The sequence below is a fragment of the Strigops habroptila genome, chromosome 6 (assembly GCF_004027225.2).
Source record: "Strigops habroptila isolate Jane chromosome 6, bStrHab1.2.pri, whole genome shotgun sequence".
Classification (NCBI taxonomy): domain Eukaryota; kingdom Metazoa; phylum Chordata; class Aves; order Psittaciformes; family Psittacidae; genus Strigops; species Strigops habroptila.
Window position 1 is genome coordinate 69,916,022 of NC_044282.2, and position 16,099 is coordinate 69,932,120.

General features: G+C 39.9%; 1 protein-coding gene across 1 annotated transcript in view; it reads right to left on the reverse strand.

The window, feature by feature from the left end:
- Positions 1 to 6,078: 6,078 nt before the first annotated feature.
- The window catches only part of SLX4IP (SLX4 interacting protein), a 77,413-nt gene continuing 67,392 nt past the window's right edge, over positions 6,079 to 16,099 (reverse strand). Inside the window, 3 exon segments of the mRNA XM_030489228.1 lie at positions 6,079 to 6,505; positions 6,508 to 7,315; positions 8,793 to 8,902. Coding sequence (XP_030345088.1) covers positions 6,485 to 6,505; positions 6,508 to 7,315; positions 8,793 to 8,902 — 939 coding nt within the window. The 3' untranslated portion in view covers positions 6,079 to 6,484.

A 16,099-nucleotide genomic window follows, 5' to 3' on the forward strand; every position in this document is an offset into this window, starting at 1 on the left:
TCATCCTGATGTCTACTGTTCATGTAGGTCTCCAATGACACAGAAACTACCTCCCTCTGCTAAATGACTGAAACATTTATACCTGAATTTATAGGAATAAATCTAAGTTTGCCTTCTGTAAAGCTAAAGAAAATTAAAAAGGGCATTTGCTAGTCCTGGGACATGTATCTGACAGGCTGTGGTGGAAACCTACGGAGGTGAATTCTAAATACAGACTTCATCATTTAACATAGTGCTAAAGCTGTTTAAGTCTCTGGAGGCTCCATGTAGAGCAAAACCTGGGCTCCTCCAGCCCCCAGACTTGTCAAACCCTCAGTGCGGGATTCATTTATGTATTTCCAGCTTTTCCTGTGCTATGAAGCACTGCACTGACCGTGCAGAGGTTTTGTTACAGCAGTTTCTCCAGACACAACCCATGTACGTCATTTCCATCGCTACCTCAGAGTGTTATAAACCCACAACCACACAGGGGGAGGGAAGAGACTGCTGTGAAATTGCTATAATGATATCTTTAAATTACATCCTCATATGTCAGTGGTAGCTTTAAAATGTACAATGGTGAATATAACCCCAAAAGAGGCTTCCAAAACCTGGAACCACCACCAAGCAGGGTGCTGGTGCATGAACTGTTTTCCACTGTCATGGAAATAGACACATGAAGCTGAAGGCCTTCCCGTTACAATATTAATTTTGTGGAACGAACTTACTTATATTTGCCAGTTCACATCTTGCTGCTCTGAGACGATACATTCTGTTTAGTCAGGAGAAGTTTCCTGCTGTTAGTGGGTGTTCTTCAGATCCTTATTCATCTAAGAACTGGAAAACGTGTGCTTCCTGAGCTGCCATTTAAACATGGGAGCTTTACAAAACAATAATGATGAAATTGCTCCCCTGAGCACCCTCAGCTTTGCTCTAGCTCCAGCTAATGGAACCTGTCAAATGTGGGTTTGGTTCAACTGGAGCTGAACACAGCCACATCAAAGCCTCTGCACCTCCACACCGAGAGGGCCCATCTTAAGCAGAGGTAACTTGCAAAAGGTGCTGATGGTGCACCTTACATCAGCCTTGATGCCAATATATCCATGTCACTGGGGGAAGAGCCTTGGGAACAGCTATTTCTGCATTGCTAATAGGAGCAAAGGACAGCCATTAAGTGCTTGTACACCTGAAGCCTAGCAAGTGACAAACGTAAACCAGTTTAGAGCCTAAACATGAGACTAGATTCTTCAAGCAATTCTGCTGCTGAAGCTGTTTGCCTTTCCACTAAAGGAACACTTGCTCTTACAGCAGCTAACACACCTGCACAGCAAGGGTTAATATTATTAATCAGCTCTTTACCAAGCCAGGGAATGCAGGAGGTCACACTCTCTGTATGGTTCAGCTTTTCCTCTGCAGCTATCGGGCTAAGGGGGCTCAGCTCTCCAGGGGCCCACATCACCACCCTTGCCCTTGGTAGAGTCCCTCTGGAACAAGCCACAGGGCAGAGGCTTAATGCTTTTATTAGTGTATGCAAAGATGAGAAGTTGTGACAAGGGAAGTACCAGCTTCAGCCTTTTCCTCCCCAGAAGATGGAAGTGATTGCGTAAGCTCCCCCTCCCCTTTGAAATGGAGCAAGAATAGTTAAATGTGAGATTGTTTTTAGCTTCCTCTTTTTCAGTATTGACACCAGTGGCTAATTCCAACTTCTGGGGGTGAGGAGGAGGAAGGCAGTGAAGGTTCTGTCTGGTCTGTTGGCCACTGGCTGGAGGTTCAGGTTAGCACTGGAGCAATGTGGTATCAGACAGAGCATCAGACCCAAGCTCCAGCTCCAGCCCAGCTCTTCCAGCGAGCGCCTTCTCTGTGATGTGCAAATTGTCTCAACCAGTTTCTCTACAGGGTGGAGAAATACATCTCTACTCTTTTCATTCTAGCACCATGAGATCATATTAATATTAAAAAGGGGAATGCCCATCTCTAGAATTATAGCTCAAGAGACTTTTCTTTCAAGATCTGATGCACAAATTAAAAAGATAATTATTGTGGCAGCAAATGAAGCAGTTATGGAGCTGCATTAGCAATTCCTGCTGCTGGGGTTCTCTGTCTCCGCTACACTAAAGGATCTAACTGACAGAATGGGAGCAAATCAGTGAAATTCTCAGTCAAAAAAGGTGCAGTGTCAGCTCTCACAGGAACCAATTCTCAGCTCTGGAATTATTTATATGGACAGTAAAGGAGGTGGGATGGTGGAGGTTAATTCCCTGGGTAATTTCCAGGTTTCAGCTGGAATGCCCTGTGACACTACATCATCTTCACAACTCTTCTACGACTTCTCAGCATAAGCCAACACCAACCAAACAAGAAGTCCCCATCTAAAAATGTCACCTTATGGCCACTGTGGAAAGGACAGTGTCATGTGCTGACAGATTCCATTTTAATTACCTGGGAAAAAAAGGTGAAGAAGATGGGAGAATTGTGTTCAAAAACACCTGAATGAGTTGATGAGAGGTTTGCAGCACGAGCTCCTTACCCAGCCTGCTTTACCTGGAAGGAATTGCTTACCCTCAGTGCTGCACAACTGTCAAAATAAGCATATTCATATCCCTCCCAGGTTCAGCTGCAGAATGCTTTGATATCCCTTTGATGAAAGGCTTCATGTGCTGCTGTTTCCCCAGCCAACATCTTCTCCTTCACATCGGGGTTTGGATGCTATTTAATGCTTATTAGAGAAGAAAAATGCAGAAAGCAAAGAAGCGAGGAGTGCCTTTTATTAAAGCTAATTTCTGAGGCCAACCCACATGTCCCACTGCTGGCTAAAAGCCTCTTGATACTATTAACTCTGTCTGCTCAAGCTTGCAGTAGAGTGTTTTAATACAGCATGAAACCTTTCATTAGATACTGGTATAGGCAAGGAGATAACTTACTCCTAACATGCAACCTGGGACAGCCTAACAATATTTTACATCCTTCTTATTCCAATTGCAAACAATCCATCTTTTTCCTTAAAACGAATCCATTTTCCAGTCAAAAGCCAATGAGATGGTGATATAAAAAGTCAGTTCAGACTCAGGCAATGTGACCCACATGCAGAGTGGTGGGAAGGAAGGAAGTTCACACTGACAAAATAAACACCTTCAGAAGGCTACTTAACACCTCACTCGTCACAACTTTTGGTTCTGAACGTTCTCCTTTTTGGTTAGAAACAGGTGCTCTTGAAGTCCTTCAAGTCAAGTGTAACCCAAAAATACTGCTGTGCAATTGGACTAACACACTAACATACACTTTGGACCCCAGTGTGATAATACTTGAGAGAGCACAAAGCTTGTTACTCACAATTAACTCTTGGGATAGTTAAAACCTTCTGACCGATCAACACTGTCCAAGGGAGATTTTACATCAGCCTGCTTCCTCTTTATAAGTAAATAGGTAAAGGCTGGGCCAGCTTTTGATGTGTGTTTGAACACAAAATTTCACTAAACAAGTATTTTTAACTACTTTGATGTAAAGAATAATGGATAGTCTGCATGCATTAGAAAGTGTCTTGGTAGGAAAGGGCTGTTGCACTATCAGCAAACAGCACAGACCAAATTAACCAGATGATTCATTAAAAAACCCAAAACAACAACAAAGTTGGTTTGGAATAGACAGTTACTTCTCTTCAAGACAAACATGTATTTTTCAATGGGAGCTTTAGCCCGTCTCAGATCTCCACGTTTCAGAGCTCAAAGCTCTGAAAATGAAAAAACAGAACATATTAAACACAAGATTAAAACAAAAAAGAACCAAAGAAATTGTTTCTGTGCTTCAGTGGCAGTTTCAGAACAGACAGAGCCTTAAATAGTTATTATTTTTAACTGAAAGGTATGTGAACGCTGCTCAGAAGCAAACTGGTAATAAAAAGCCACAGCCAACACCTGCGAACTGATTTCACTCCAGCTCAGTTTCCAGCTTCTTTCCCTCTCCCCTCCCAACCTGATTTCGGGAACACCAGGTTTGTGGTTCAAAAGCACATCAGAGCACACTCTGCCAGTCACCTGGGTGCAGGTGGACTGTTGTTAAATGCGAAGGGTGAGAAGACAACCTCAGGCTTCAAGTACAGAGAGAACAGAGATACATGGTAACAACCCAGCCTGGCTGTCACAGCATCACGTAAAGCACCCATAAGGGTTGCAAATGGGAAACTTTTATAATAGTCCTGCTGCAGAGACAAAAGAACAAATAGTTTTGAGCAGTGACACCACCTAAAATCCAGAAATTACCATGAATTCAAAGCTTTTTCCCTGAGTAATAGCATTTCTGAGGACCCAAGAGGCAACTTTAACATATAACTAAGCTCTAAATACACAGCTACAAAGAGCCTAAACCTAACAGGTCAGTAATTACAGTGAGAATGAGGCAACTATGCACCTCTAAGAAGTCCCCTTGTATTTGTTCTGACTCCCTAGGCTCTAACACCTTTAATCCATCTAGCCTTACATTTCTAACTGGTGTATGACTACTGTGTTAAAAGGAGAATGTTCCCACACTATCAGTGAGGTGGTTAAGTATCTAATAACAGTATGTGATGATACCAAACTTTATGTAGTTGCCCTTTGGTTTCTAATACTTGAGTTAAATGGATTAGGAGGAGGGGAAGAAGAAGAGAAGCATCAGAATCCCAGGCTGGTAGCAGTAATAGTTTGGGGCGTACTTGCTCAAGAGCATCCACAATGTTCACAGATAAAATTGGTGCATTCACCAGTTTGCAAAATCAAGCATAAGATCTTTCTCCTAACCACAACAAAACAAAAAGAAGTAACTGAAGTGATTTTACAAACTCAACGTGTGTCTCTTACTGCATAACCTTCCAAACCTCTCCTGTAGGTATCTGTTACAACCAAGAGCATCATCAGAAAGATCCAAGGAAAAGCAAAGTAGAAATAATGGTAATTTAAAATTGCAGCCTGGAATATGTGCTTGTAGCATTTTTTATCAGTTAGTTTACTGTAAGAACTTAAAGGAACCCCCCAGAAAATCTATGCTAAGACTTTAATACTATACTATCAAGTTATTCTATTTTAAATAGAATCATAGAACGGTTAGGCTTACTCGTTTTTCAGATAAATTCTTAATTAAATGTCCTTATATCTCCTTTAAGTCCATCAAAAAGGTGCTTTTTACTCCCTTCCTGGCCCAGTATCTCAAGCCCATGGAAGCAATGACAGTAACCATACCTCAGGCTATACTTCCTCCAAACCCAGGTTCATTTGCAGCCTCGATTTTGCTGTTACTATGAAAGTCTTTTCTGCAGAGCCTGAAGACTGGTAAGCAGGAGCAACCTTACTGCAAAGGCCTGTGAGACACATCATGCAAACAGGCTGAAAGAAAAAAGAGAAAATGTCTTCTGGAAGGTATGCAGAATCTTTTTCACTTACAGCAAAAGAAGAAAGTATTTACAGCAGAAAGATGCTGTTCCATTGGCAGTGTCTTGCTGTCAACTGCCAAGCTGCTAACTCTCCTAAGGACCTCCATTGCACTACCAACTCTAATGCTTGTGGATGTGAATATCCTTCTGAACCTAAATGAGGATATGTCGGTAGGATTGTTCAACATTGCTTCATAAACATAAAGCATCTGTGGTCACAGTGATTTGAAGAGAATGATAAAAGAAAATTGCTTATAATTTTATTTTAAATATTTTAAAAAGATAAGCATGAAATAAAGTTACATTTCCTTAGGTAATTTGCACATACGTTATAAAAGCAGTATGAAAAAGCACTGTGCAATTAAAAATTACCTCTATCTTACAATAACAAATAAGTCTGTTCATATATGAAGAACTCTTCCCAACAGCAATATCTGCACATCCAGGTGACTGCATATATAAAACAATCTTCATTTCTCCAAAGGCTGAACGCACCATCACTTGTATCCACAGCTTGGGCTAGGAATAAGTGTTCACATCAAAACTGCACAAGCAGAAATTGTAGTTATTTTGAAACCCCGCCAAAAAGGTGGGCCTTGAATGATCAGCAACATTAAATCCTGGTTAAAGATTTATTTGAAATGAGCTCAATTCGCCTTACTTGTAAAGATCATGTGAATAAACCATAGCCTAATGCAGAGAGAAAGGAAGAATTAGTTTTTACTAAAACAGTGTTCTGAAAGAAGCAAAACACTGAACCACTGCAGCTGCTAACAGATCACAAAAGTGGGTTTAACTTTGGCTGTCATCAGCTGATACGACTTTTTAATAGCACTGAAACATACGGAGATCTAAAATTTTGCTTAGTAAATATTATAAGAGATTTTTCTTTCTATAAATACTACCCTGGTTTGTACAATATTAATGTCTAAGCCCTAAAGAATTATCTTCATTACAGTTATGACTAAGATACTTCAAATAATTTTTCTTTAAAAGTTTTATCTTGGTTTTACTTTGGATTTTGGTTATTTTTCATTGTTTTGAATTGCTTCCTACTTTTTGCATATCCTTTCCAAACACAAGTTTGGCTGTCCACCCGCGTTGTCAAGGTAGTATTTCAGACTTTATGACTTTTTAAGCCTTCGAAGTTTTAACTTCCTGAGACCATTTTCAACTTCTTTTTTTCTTTTCTGGCTAAGCTTCCCTGAAGACACAGGCTGCAGCTCTATACTTGGTGGTGGCATCCCATCTTCAGTGGTTGGGCTTGGCTCATTTTGCCTTGTCTGTGCTATATTGTTCTTCACAGAAAGAGGCTGGGAGAGGTTTCTTCTCAAAGTTAGTGACTCCTCATCAGATGCAGCCTTTGTCATGTCTTGTTTAGAAAACAACCCAGAATTAAGTGGGGCCTTCTCCTCCAGGAATGGACCTAAACAACCATCATCATATTTACTCATTTCTGTATTGCTAGGAATGAAAGGAGTCCCTTCAGAGGACACTTTTTTGAAATGCTCTAACTTTTCTTCTGGAGCACAGCTCTTCTGTTGAGCCTGTGTTTTGGTCACTTCTTGACTTCGCTTTGGAGCTAGCACGGCTGTCTCAGAGCTACAAGGAGGGTTCTCACTCCAAAGAGTCGCCTTCAACCACTCCACAGAGTGAGGTTTTTGCTGGCTGCTAACACAATCTGGCTGTCTCTGATTAACATAATTTTCCAGCTCTAGAACAGGAAGTTCCAAGTTGCTCTCAACTATATTTGTGCAGTCCTTTAGCAGTCCTGGACTCCTACGCATCACTTCAGATTGAGGGCTGAGAGAAGTTCGATGGTCATTCTTCCTGTTCCCTGTCTGTGAGTCCACTGAGCCAAGGGACACTTTCTTGGAGTCCTCGCTGATTTGAGGTTTGCTTGTGCTACTTTTCTTTAGTTTTGTCCTTTTCACACTGCAATGGAAAGGAATTTTGTTCTTAATTTTCAATCTTCCCTTCCTACAGACTCTGAAGCACCACTAGGACAACCCTCCTTCCAAACACGGAAAAATCCCCTGTATATCATCTTGACAAGCAGTAATGTTTGTCTAGTGTGGATAATATCAAGTGTTATCCATCTGATTTTCCACTGCACTAGGGGAACCCTATTTATTAATGACTAAGCCATGAAGGAGTTCACATTCTATTCCAAGAGGCAGAACTAGATTCATTACAGATGTTAAAGGTCAACACAGCATAAGTATATTGAATTCCTTCCCAAACTGGCTAGATAAAATAGCATTTCATAAGTGACCAAATGATTTCAAACCATTCCCATATATTCAGATGCATAATGTGTATCTAAAGAATACAGGGGGGCAGGCAGGGAGGCAGCGTGCGCCTCTCTGTGTGAGAGTTTCTAATCTCTATTTTAGAATGTTCCTCTGGAATTTTTCCCAGGCCATTTCAAAGCATTACTTTAAAGTTAACCACTACTCATCTAGCACCAAGCCCCTTCATCTGCAAGGACTTAGGTAATGCAAGTAGATGATATTCTAAAAGGAATTATACAGGAAAATGGGATCACAAGGGACCTGATGGAGTGTCAGTACATAAACACTCCTCAGCAGGGTGTTACCTATGCATCTATGTTTCGCATAGGCTCTAAGATTAACTTTATGCACAAGTACTGAAGCTGCATTTTCAGACTAGATATTACTATGGATCATCCCAGGCTGAGACCACTTTCTGCTGCTCTGCTGATGCTGAGCAGTTCCCAGGTCAGCATATCTAACTCTTCAGAAAGAGGGCTCTTGTGAATCAGGCAGAGCTGGCGTATCTCCAAATCTAATCTCATTTCTAAAGACAACACAGATGAGACAACATGGGTAAAAAAGCTGCCACGGTTCACAGCAAATCCCTGATTCTGCAGTTGATCTGGGGCTACTGGCAGCTTGCACAAGTAAGAACAGCATCCTGGTACAGCACAGGACCAGTATAATGTTCAGCTGACCAACTAACCCACCTCATCCACTACACCAGGGACACTCTTTTAACTGTGAGCAAAGATCCAGGCTAGTATCATGGTCCAGTGCAGACTCTCAAAATGAGCAAAAAAATATATTTGCAAAGTGTTTTGCACCAGATTCAAGCACCACATATTTATTTTGGCTCAGGGCTTCATTCAAGTTAAAAAACACCCTGTTTTGATTCTGCCTAGCACCATGTGAGATATCTATGTGGGTTGTAATAGCTTTTTTCATGCCATACAAAACAACAATGATCATTTTATGTGCTCATCCACACTGGAGTAAGTAGTCTCTTAGTAATCTGAAATAATATTTTGTAAAGGAGATCATATTATGTGAAATTTTATTACACGAGCTAGATTCTATTTACCCAAATTTTACCAGACTATAAATTTAACACCTTAGAAAGAAGAGTGACATACATTTCTTTCAAGATGTCTTGCTTTATTTGTTCGTTCAGACTAATCTCCAGCTTCTTGTTCTCAGCAGATTCAGTAAAATATTCAGACGTCCCATTGGAAAGTTCTTCTTTCTGCTCCAAAAGAAAACACAGGTTTAAACCATGACACACCAAGCTATGATTATTCAACATAAAACTCCATTTCTAATACTAAGACTTACAGATGTTCTTTATTATTTTGATCTGAGCAACCTAAGAGAAACAGAATTATTTTTCATCTTTTAATATTGGGGTGTCTAGTCGGTTCCCTCCCCGTCAGACTCCAATGAACGTATTTCATACGCTAAATTATCCCACAAACAAACAAGACTGTAATGTAAAGGATGCAGCTTTCCAAACCCTCTGAGGAAACTGTTGGCAAATATTTGACATCTTTGTGGCTCAAACTGTGACAAATGCCAGGAATCTCTCTTGCAGACAGGAGCATGTTTGTCAGCTTTTTTTCTGAAGAGACTGACTGGCGCAGTGGTCTATACACTTATTCTCAGAAGAATTCCCATGATTTTCCATACTTACACAAAAATATACAGAGTTTATTTACACATTTCAGGAGGCAAGGGTTAAAACTTTTAATACGAACTTTCAAACGCTCACAGCTTGGAGTGGTTGGCTACTACAGGACAACAAGGGAATTCTTTCTGGTCTCAGCTAACAGCAGCACCATGGTTTTATATAATATGAGATCGGGGCGAAAGGGAGGGAAGGAAAATGCTCTTTTTCTTCAAGCTGTGCGCATTTCCTTTCACAATGAAACAACCTCAATCAGAGAAGGGCCAGTTGCTGACTTCACTATTAAAAACTATACACTCAAAAAAAAAGTATTATTTCAGAGGCTATGGAAAGCAGAGGAAAAAACGTGGCAACATTAGAGAAGGGGCTTTGTGCATCTTCTTTTTTTGACAGCACTTTTCTTCAGCAGCCTGCATGATGCAACTTCTGACTGGAGCTCATCAGATGGAGGCAGTGCTTATTTATACCCTTGCTCCACTCTGTGAAGCTGGCACATGAACCAGGCAGTACAAAAGAAGTGAAGGAAATAGAGAAAGACTGCGGAGGCGCAAGGCCAAAGCATGTACATGACTGCTGCCTGGAACACCTCTAAACCTGTCACTTACAGGCGATGAAGCCCTGCCCATTTTTATTTGTATTTCTATTTTGAAGGAAAGGGGATAAACCTCACTGCTCTTTCCAGAAGACTAAGCCAGTCACAACAACTTCCTGTTTTGTAAGCAGAAAAAGGGTAGTCAGGCAATGAAATCAAGCTATTTTGACAGTTTCAGAAAGACCTACAGCTGTTGTGAGCCTTCCTTTCAGAGGCAAATTATGCAAACTTCTTTGTGTGTACTGATAGACGCATGTTCTGTCCACTAATGGTGCAACATGTGTGTTTACAGCAGGCAAAAAACACATGGGACATACATGCAGTGTGACTTCAACCTCAGAAATCAAGCCTAACTAGTTTATTCTGAGGGATTAATTGCTGCTTCTATTCTTGTTAGAGGTATGGGCTCCCCTAATTTGACTAAATACGTTTTCATCATATTTTGTAAACTATTCAAGAAGAGAGTATTAATAAGTACTTGAGAGCTCTGCTAATTTTAAGAGAAGGCCCTGACTCTTAACCATAACGACTGTAGAAACTATTTGGATTTCCAGTAACATTCGCACAACTCAGCCTGAAGGATCTTGCACAATCGCTCTGCAGCAAAGCAGCTGGAGAGCACTCTTACTTAGCCAGAGAACAGCAGAAGCATTTGAATTTCTGCTTTATGGTAACCAGTAAGGCTAATTCTATTAAATCTTCTTCAAGTCTCCACATAGCAGACCGTGACAGGATTGCCAATCCACTAAGGCAACTCTGGTAGATGTGGTAAGCAACGTGATGTACTAAATCCAGAGGAGGGCTGGGGACAGTTCCTGTCCACAGGTACTCACTACTGCAGATAAGGAAGAAACCTCAGTTCTAACCTGCATCTGATTATGAACAGTGCATGATCGTTGCCTGGAGTGTACCGTCACGCCAGGGTGTGAAGAACAGACCCTGGAGAGAGGCAAAGATGATGAAGCCGTGTCACTTGTGAGTTGAGTCAGACTGGAGTTAATGGTCCAGAGTTGTAGGGTAACACATTCCCTCGCTACGCCATCATCAACCTTTTATTTTGGTTTCAAGTAACTTATCACATAAAGCAGTGACAGAGAAGGGTTAAGGCATTAAAAAAATTAAAAATCAAAATGATTTATATGTGAAACACTTCTGAACATGCCCTCTAAGTACAGTAGATTTTCCCCTCGGAACCACACCCTGTAAGTGCTGTATTTTGAGAGCTGAACAATTAACATAAGGCATATGAGTCAGTCTTTGAAAGACTCTGTGGGAACCAGAGAGCCTTTTGCTATTAGGAGTGATGTAAACTCCCTAAGGCTGGAATAAGTCCACAATAGAAGGCAGAGAGAGTCATAAATAACAACAATGGGCACTCCATATACTCCTAAGACACTCAGCCATTATTGGTGATACTTCCTTTATTTTCTTTATTAGACTTAATAATTTTAGTTAATTAAAAAAAATAAAACAACACTGTCTGTTTTGGGAATACTATTTATTTCCTATGGGAACTTCGGGACTTGTCAAAGAAAGAAAAAAAGCTAATCTGCTCTCATCCTGTCTAGTAATCCCAAATTCCTTTTAGGCAGTGAAATAATTAAAGAAAAATATTCCAGGCATAAAAAGGAGGACAGCAGAAGCAGACATCATATAAACAATGACACCATGACAGAGAAAAACGTCAAAGCCCCGCCAGACTTGTGACTTGACTCTAAAAGAGCTGCAGGGAGTGGGATCGCTGCTAACAAATTAAAACCACATTTCTTGGCAAATTGTTAAAGACAGACATATTTACATTTGTATAGAGACTGGGTGGGCACAAAAGATTAAAATGCTTCTTTAGCCCTTGAACTGCCAAGTTCTATTAGAAATATGTGCTCTTAAAATCCTAGGGTAAGCTCACTCTTTTTTGTCACTAAAACTCGGCAAAGAAGGGCCTCCACTAATGGAGGTTGTTACAAAGTCTTACTGCTCTACCTGCTCATATCACTGGCCTCTCAAAACCTGGTTTTAAGATCTTTAGTACTTATCCAAAGAGTTGCCTGGGAGGAAAGTAAAAACCTCTAGAAAGACCTACAGAAGAACTTTGTTCTTTTACTATCTTACTCAACTTACTATCTCACTCATAATGAAGAAGAAAAAACCCTGAAAACATAAAAGCAGTGACTGCCATCTGCAGCTCTCTCCAGGACAGCTGAATTCAGCAATACAGCATTAAATACCTGGAAAAGAATTACTCATGGATTTGGGACTTGTGAAGAGTCTTTACAACTCATTATCCTGAAGAATCCTAGAATGGTTAGGAGAGTGAAAGGGTTGGCTTTTCACTGTACTCATGCAATATTGGTTTTAGTATGTTTTTCAGTCTAAAGTTTGGGATGCTGTGTTGAAAGAAAACTTTCCAAAAGTGACCAATGTTGCCACCATTCCCACCTCTCATTTGGTTTCATACTTTCGAGTTGTCTCTTGATCTTCTCAGGACAACAGTTGCACATGCTTCTGTACCAATAAAGTAACACTAAGGGATAATTGAATTTCTTGTCTGGTTAACAAAAATACCCCACCAAAACACAATAAAACACATTGTTTCTGAACTGCATTTATCAATGTGGCCCAACTTGCTCATCAAAAACACTTAATAGGAAACATCAATGAGTCCAATAAATCAAATTTAGCATCAGAGTGGCATGTGGGAGGGGGCTCTGAATATAATAATGTAGACAAAGCAATGAAACAATTATTATCCCAGCACACACAAGTGAATAAAATTAGCACAATGAATCAGACAGAAACACTTATTTAGAGGAACTTTATGTAAGCTTGCAATTGCATGGTTTCTTTTAATGTCACTCTGAGCAGTATCGTGAGCTCCACCATCTAAGATAGCCTTTAGGTTTCAGAACAGTTCTAATAGATGACTGGCAGATCAGAGAGGTCAGACAGGACTCTTTCCAATCTGATAAGCAGAAAACGGCTCCTAAAGCAAGTGAGGAGCTTGGCAGTGAAGGATGAATCAGGTACCATAAATCCAACTGATAGAAAATTGACAGAGACAGGATTTTGGGGTTACTCTTCTGCCCTCTCCCATCTCACTTGAAGGAAAAGCTTCCCACAACTTCACTACAGTGCTTCCAATGTAGTGATGCATCTGTCCTAGCAATTCTACTTATGAACTCCTACCACATCATAAAACATTCACAGAAGTTCTCCAAGAACAGAAATGGATACTATTCTCAACCTGAAACACAGTTCCTTGATTGGACTTGCAGAATATTGCTCTGCATTTTAAAGTGGACTGTCCTGCTCTGTATGTCAGTAAGTTCCAGTAAAAAGCATTAAGGATCATTCCATGTTACACATGGGAGTACTGATGTTTCATTTGAAATAGGTAATTTCAAGGAATGCTGCTTGTTTAAAAATATCATTCGTTTCAAGATTGAAATTTAAGAAATAACCACAGAAAAATGCCTCTTTCTGGTGAGGAGCAAAACTGTATAACTTACCCGTGGCCTAGCACAGGAAGCAAAACCTAACTCCTGAATCACAGTCTTCATTATCCAGCACCAAAATTCATTTTGATTTGACACTGTGGATCTTAACTATTAAGTTTTTGCTTGTCAGGAGTCCCTATGGTCTGTACTATTTAGTCCAAGAGCTGGCCCAATCTGTTACAAGCCTCTGTGACACACATTCCACTTTCTTCTTTCCCAAACTATGAGGTGTGAACCCGGGTTTCTCACTCAATACGTAAGTCCTGGCAATTCCAAACATTCCAAAGGTCCCCAAAGCATCATCAGATTAGCTTAAAGCATATGACTTTTATGAGTAAAATGCTTGCTTTTGAAGTTTTTCGTTTGGAATTTAGTTGGGAAATTCAGAGTTCTCTGGGTTTGCATTTGAACACTTGCTAGATAATAGAAAATGGGGAAATTCCTAATAAGCTGTAAATGGCTTAAACCAGATAAACTGTGGTATTTCATAGAAAAACTAAAGTTGCAGAGGGACCTTTTTAACTATTGATACACATCTGAAACACACAGCAAGAACATCCATAACACTTTCTAAAGCCACAGTGCTTCTAAAATAAACGATTTATTTACATACTGAGAAGCACATGATACATGCTCTGTGTATTTGCTTGAAGGCAAAAAGCCTCAGAATTAATGTTAAGTAATTAAGCTATTAATCATTCTGATTTTATATACTGATGCTACAAGACTCAGATTCTATCTTCAGAGAAAGTGCCCACTGATAAGAAATGGAGGGAAAGGCAATAGCTTGGCAACCAAAATAACTTCTCTGAATGACACTGAAGAAAAATGTAAAGCATATTAATGCTGAATTTTTAGGTTTTTAAGAAAAGCAAGGTCTAGTCTTTCCCATCAATTTTAAGGTTCCTGCTTCCAGTAGTTATGAAAGAGGACATGCATGTGAGATATTTAAAGACTTCTTTATAAAATAAGAAGACAGCAATTTTATGTGGGGCTCAACCCCTTTATCCAACTTACAAACCACGAGGGAAGGAATCTACTACTTGATTGTCCCAAGTAGCTGAAAAAACAAGACACTCCTGTAATCCTGTACTACAGCTTTTAACAGTCTGGCATGAGGATCCGTTATCTACCTCCCAAATCTAAAGGGATATCAGAGCCAACCAGCAGAGTTATCTAAACAGCTACCAGTAATTGTGAAGTACACTTTGTATTTATCCTTCCAGATGGGTTTTATGACATACCAGAATACAACTTAAAGTACATAATGCCTACAACAACATGATTCATATAGTTAAAATTCAATTGTTACAGAAATAAATGTGAAAAAAGAACACATAAATTTTAAGAACAACCGTTCTCTATACAATTACAATAGCCTTCAACACCTGTAGATCTTAGAAAGAATAACTAATACTCTTGATCTTGCTGGTTATACAGAAGCAAAATCTGTAAAACAGGCAGAACTGCATAGCCCAGGTTCAACAATTTAGTCAATGTTTTAGCTTAGTTTCCAAAACAAACACCACCACCCTAAAAATCCCCAACGTTTCTGGGCTCACACTGGAGATCTGTCCCTCCAAATAATTTCATATCATGACAAATTGTTCAAAAATTCTTCTGGTGAACTTTACCAGCCCATATTTCAGCTTACTGGTCAGTCAAGTTATGAAATTCCTGTTAGTCGTAACAGATTTCTGCAGAAGGCTGAGGTACAGATTGCTCTTTAGAACAATTAAAAACATCCCTCATATTCTTTGCCCAACAGGAACATAGAGAATTATTATCAAAAAATGAAGTAATGACAATGGTTTAGGTCCCAGAGTCATCCAAATCTCACAGATGCACAGCAGCTAAGTCAAACCTTCAGCTCGCTGCAGCTTTAACCATTATCACTGCCAGCTTTCTACCATGCCCCTTTGCTGGAGGTGTCCATCCTCTCAAAGTCTGCAGAGAGGAATGAACATCATCCAGTGCAAAGTCTGGAATCTCAGCTCACATCCGCATTAAGCATCAGCATAAGCTGTGACAGCAAGAGAGTGAGAGGGGAGAGGAAAATAGGGAGGTGAAAAGATGATGACAGATGATAATATCTTAAATTACCACAAGGCTTTGAGACAAATGAGATCTTGGGAATGCTGCTAAGTAGTTACATTTAAATCAACTGAAGCACTCCTCTAAGAAGCAACTATCAAAATCAGTAGAAGATTACCCAATTTGTCTCTACTTTTTGAAGATTGCTTCATATGGAAATAATTTTATGTGCTCAATCATTTATAGTGCAGTTCCAGGACCTTTTGCATTTCTGCTCTCCTTCATCTGGATTTTGCACAATGAGAGGTACATAATCTTCTACTGAAGAGGTATTCAACTTACTTACTGGCTTTAAGACAATTTAAGTATTAGTTTTTGTTTCATTCCCTATATACTCTAATATTCTGTCTGCTTTTCAGATAAATAATGCTATGGAACAAAGATTTCTCAAATCACTCTTTGTAGCAGTATGTTGGCCTTTTCCCAGAGAGCGCACAGTTAATGCGCTCAGCACTGTGCATGAACACTGGAATTGCTCTTTTCAGTAAAAAATACTGTGCATTTATCAACAGATTATTTTCACTTACAGTCCTAATGCCCCCCTACCCAGCTCTGTGAGGTTTCCCTGAAATTCTCCAC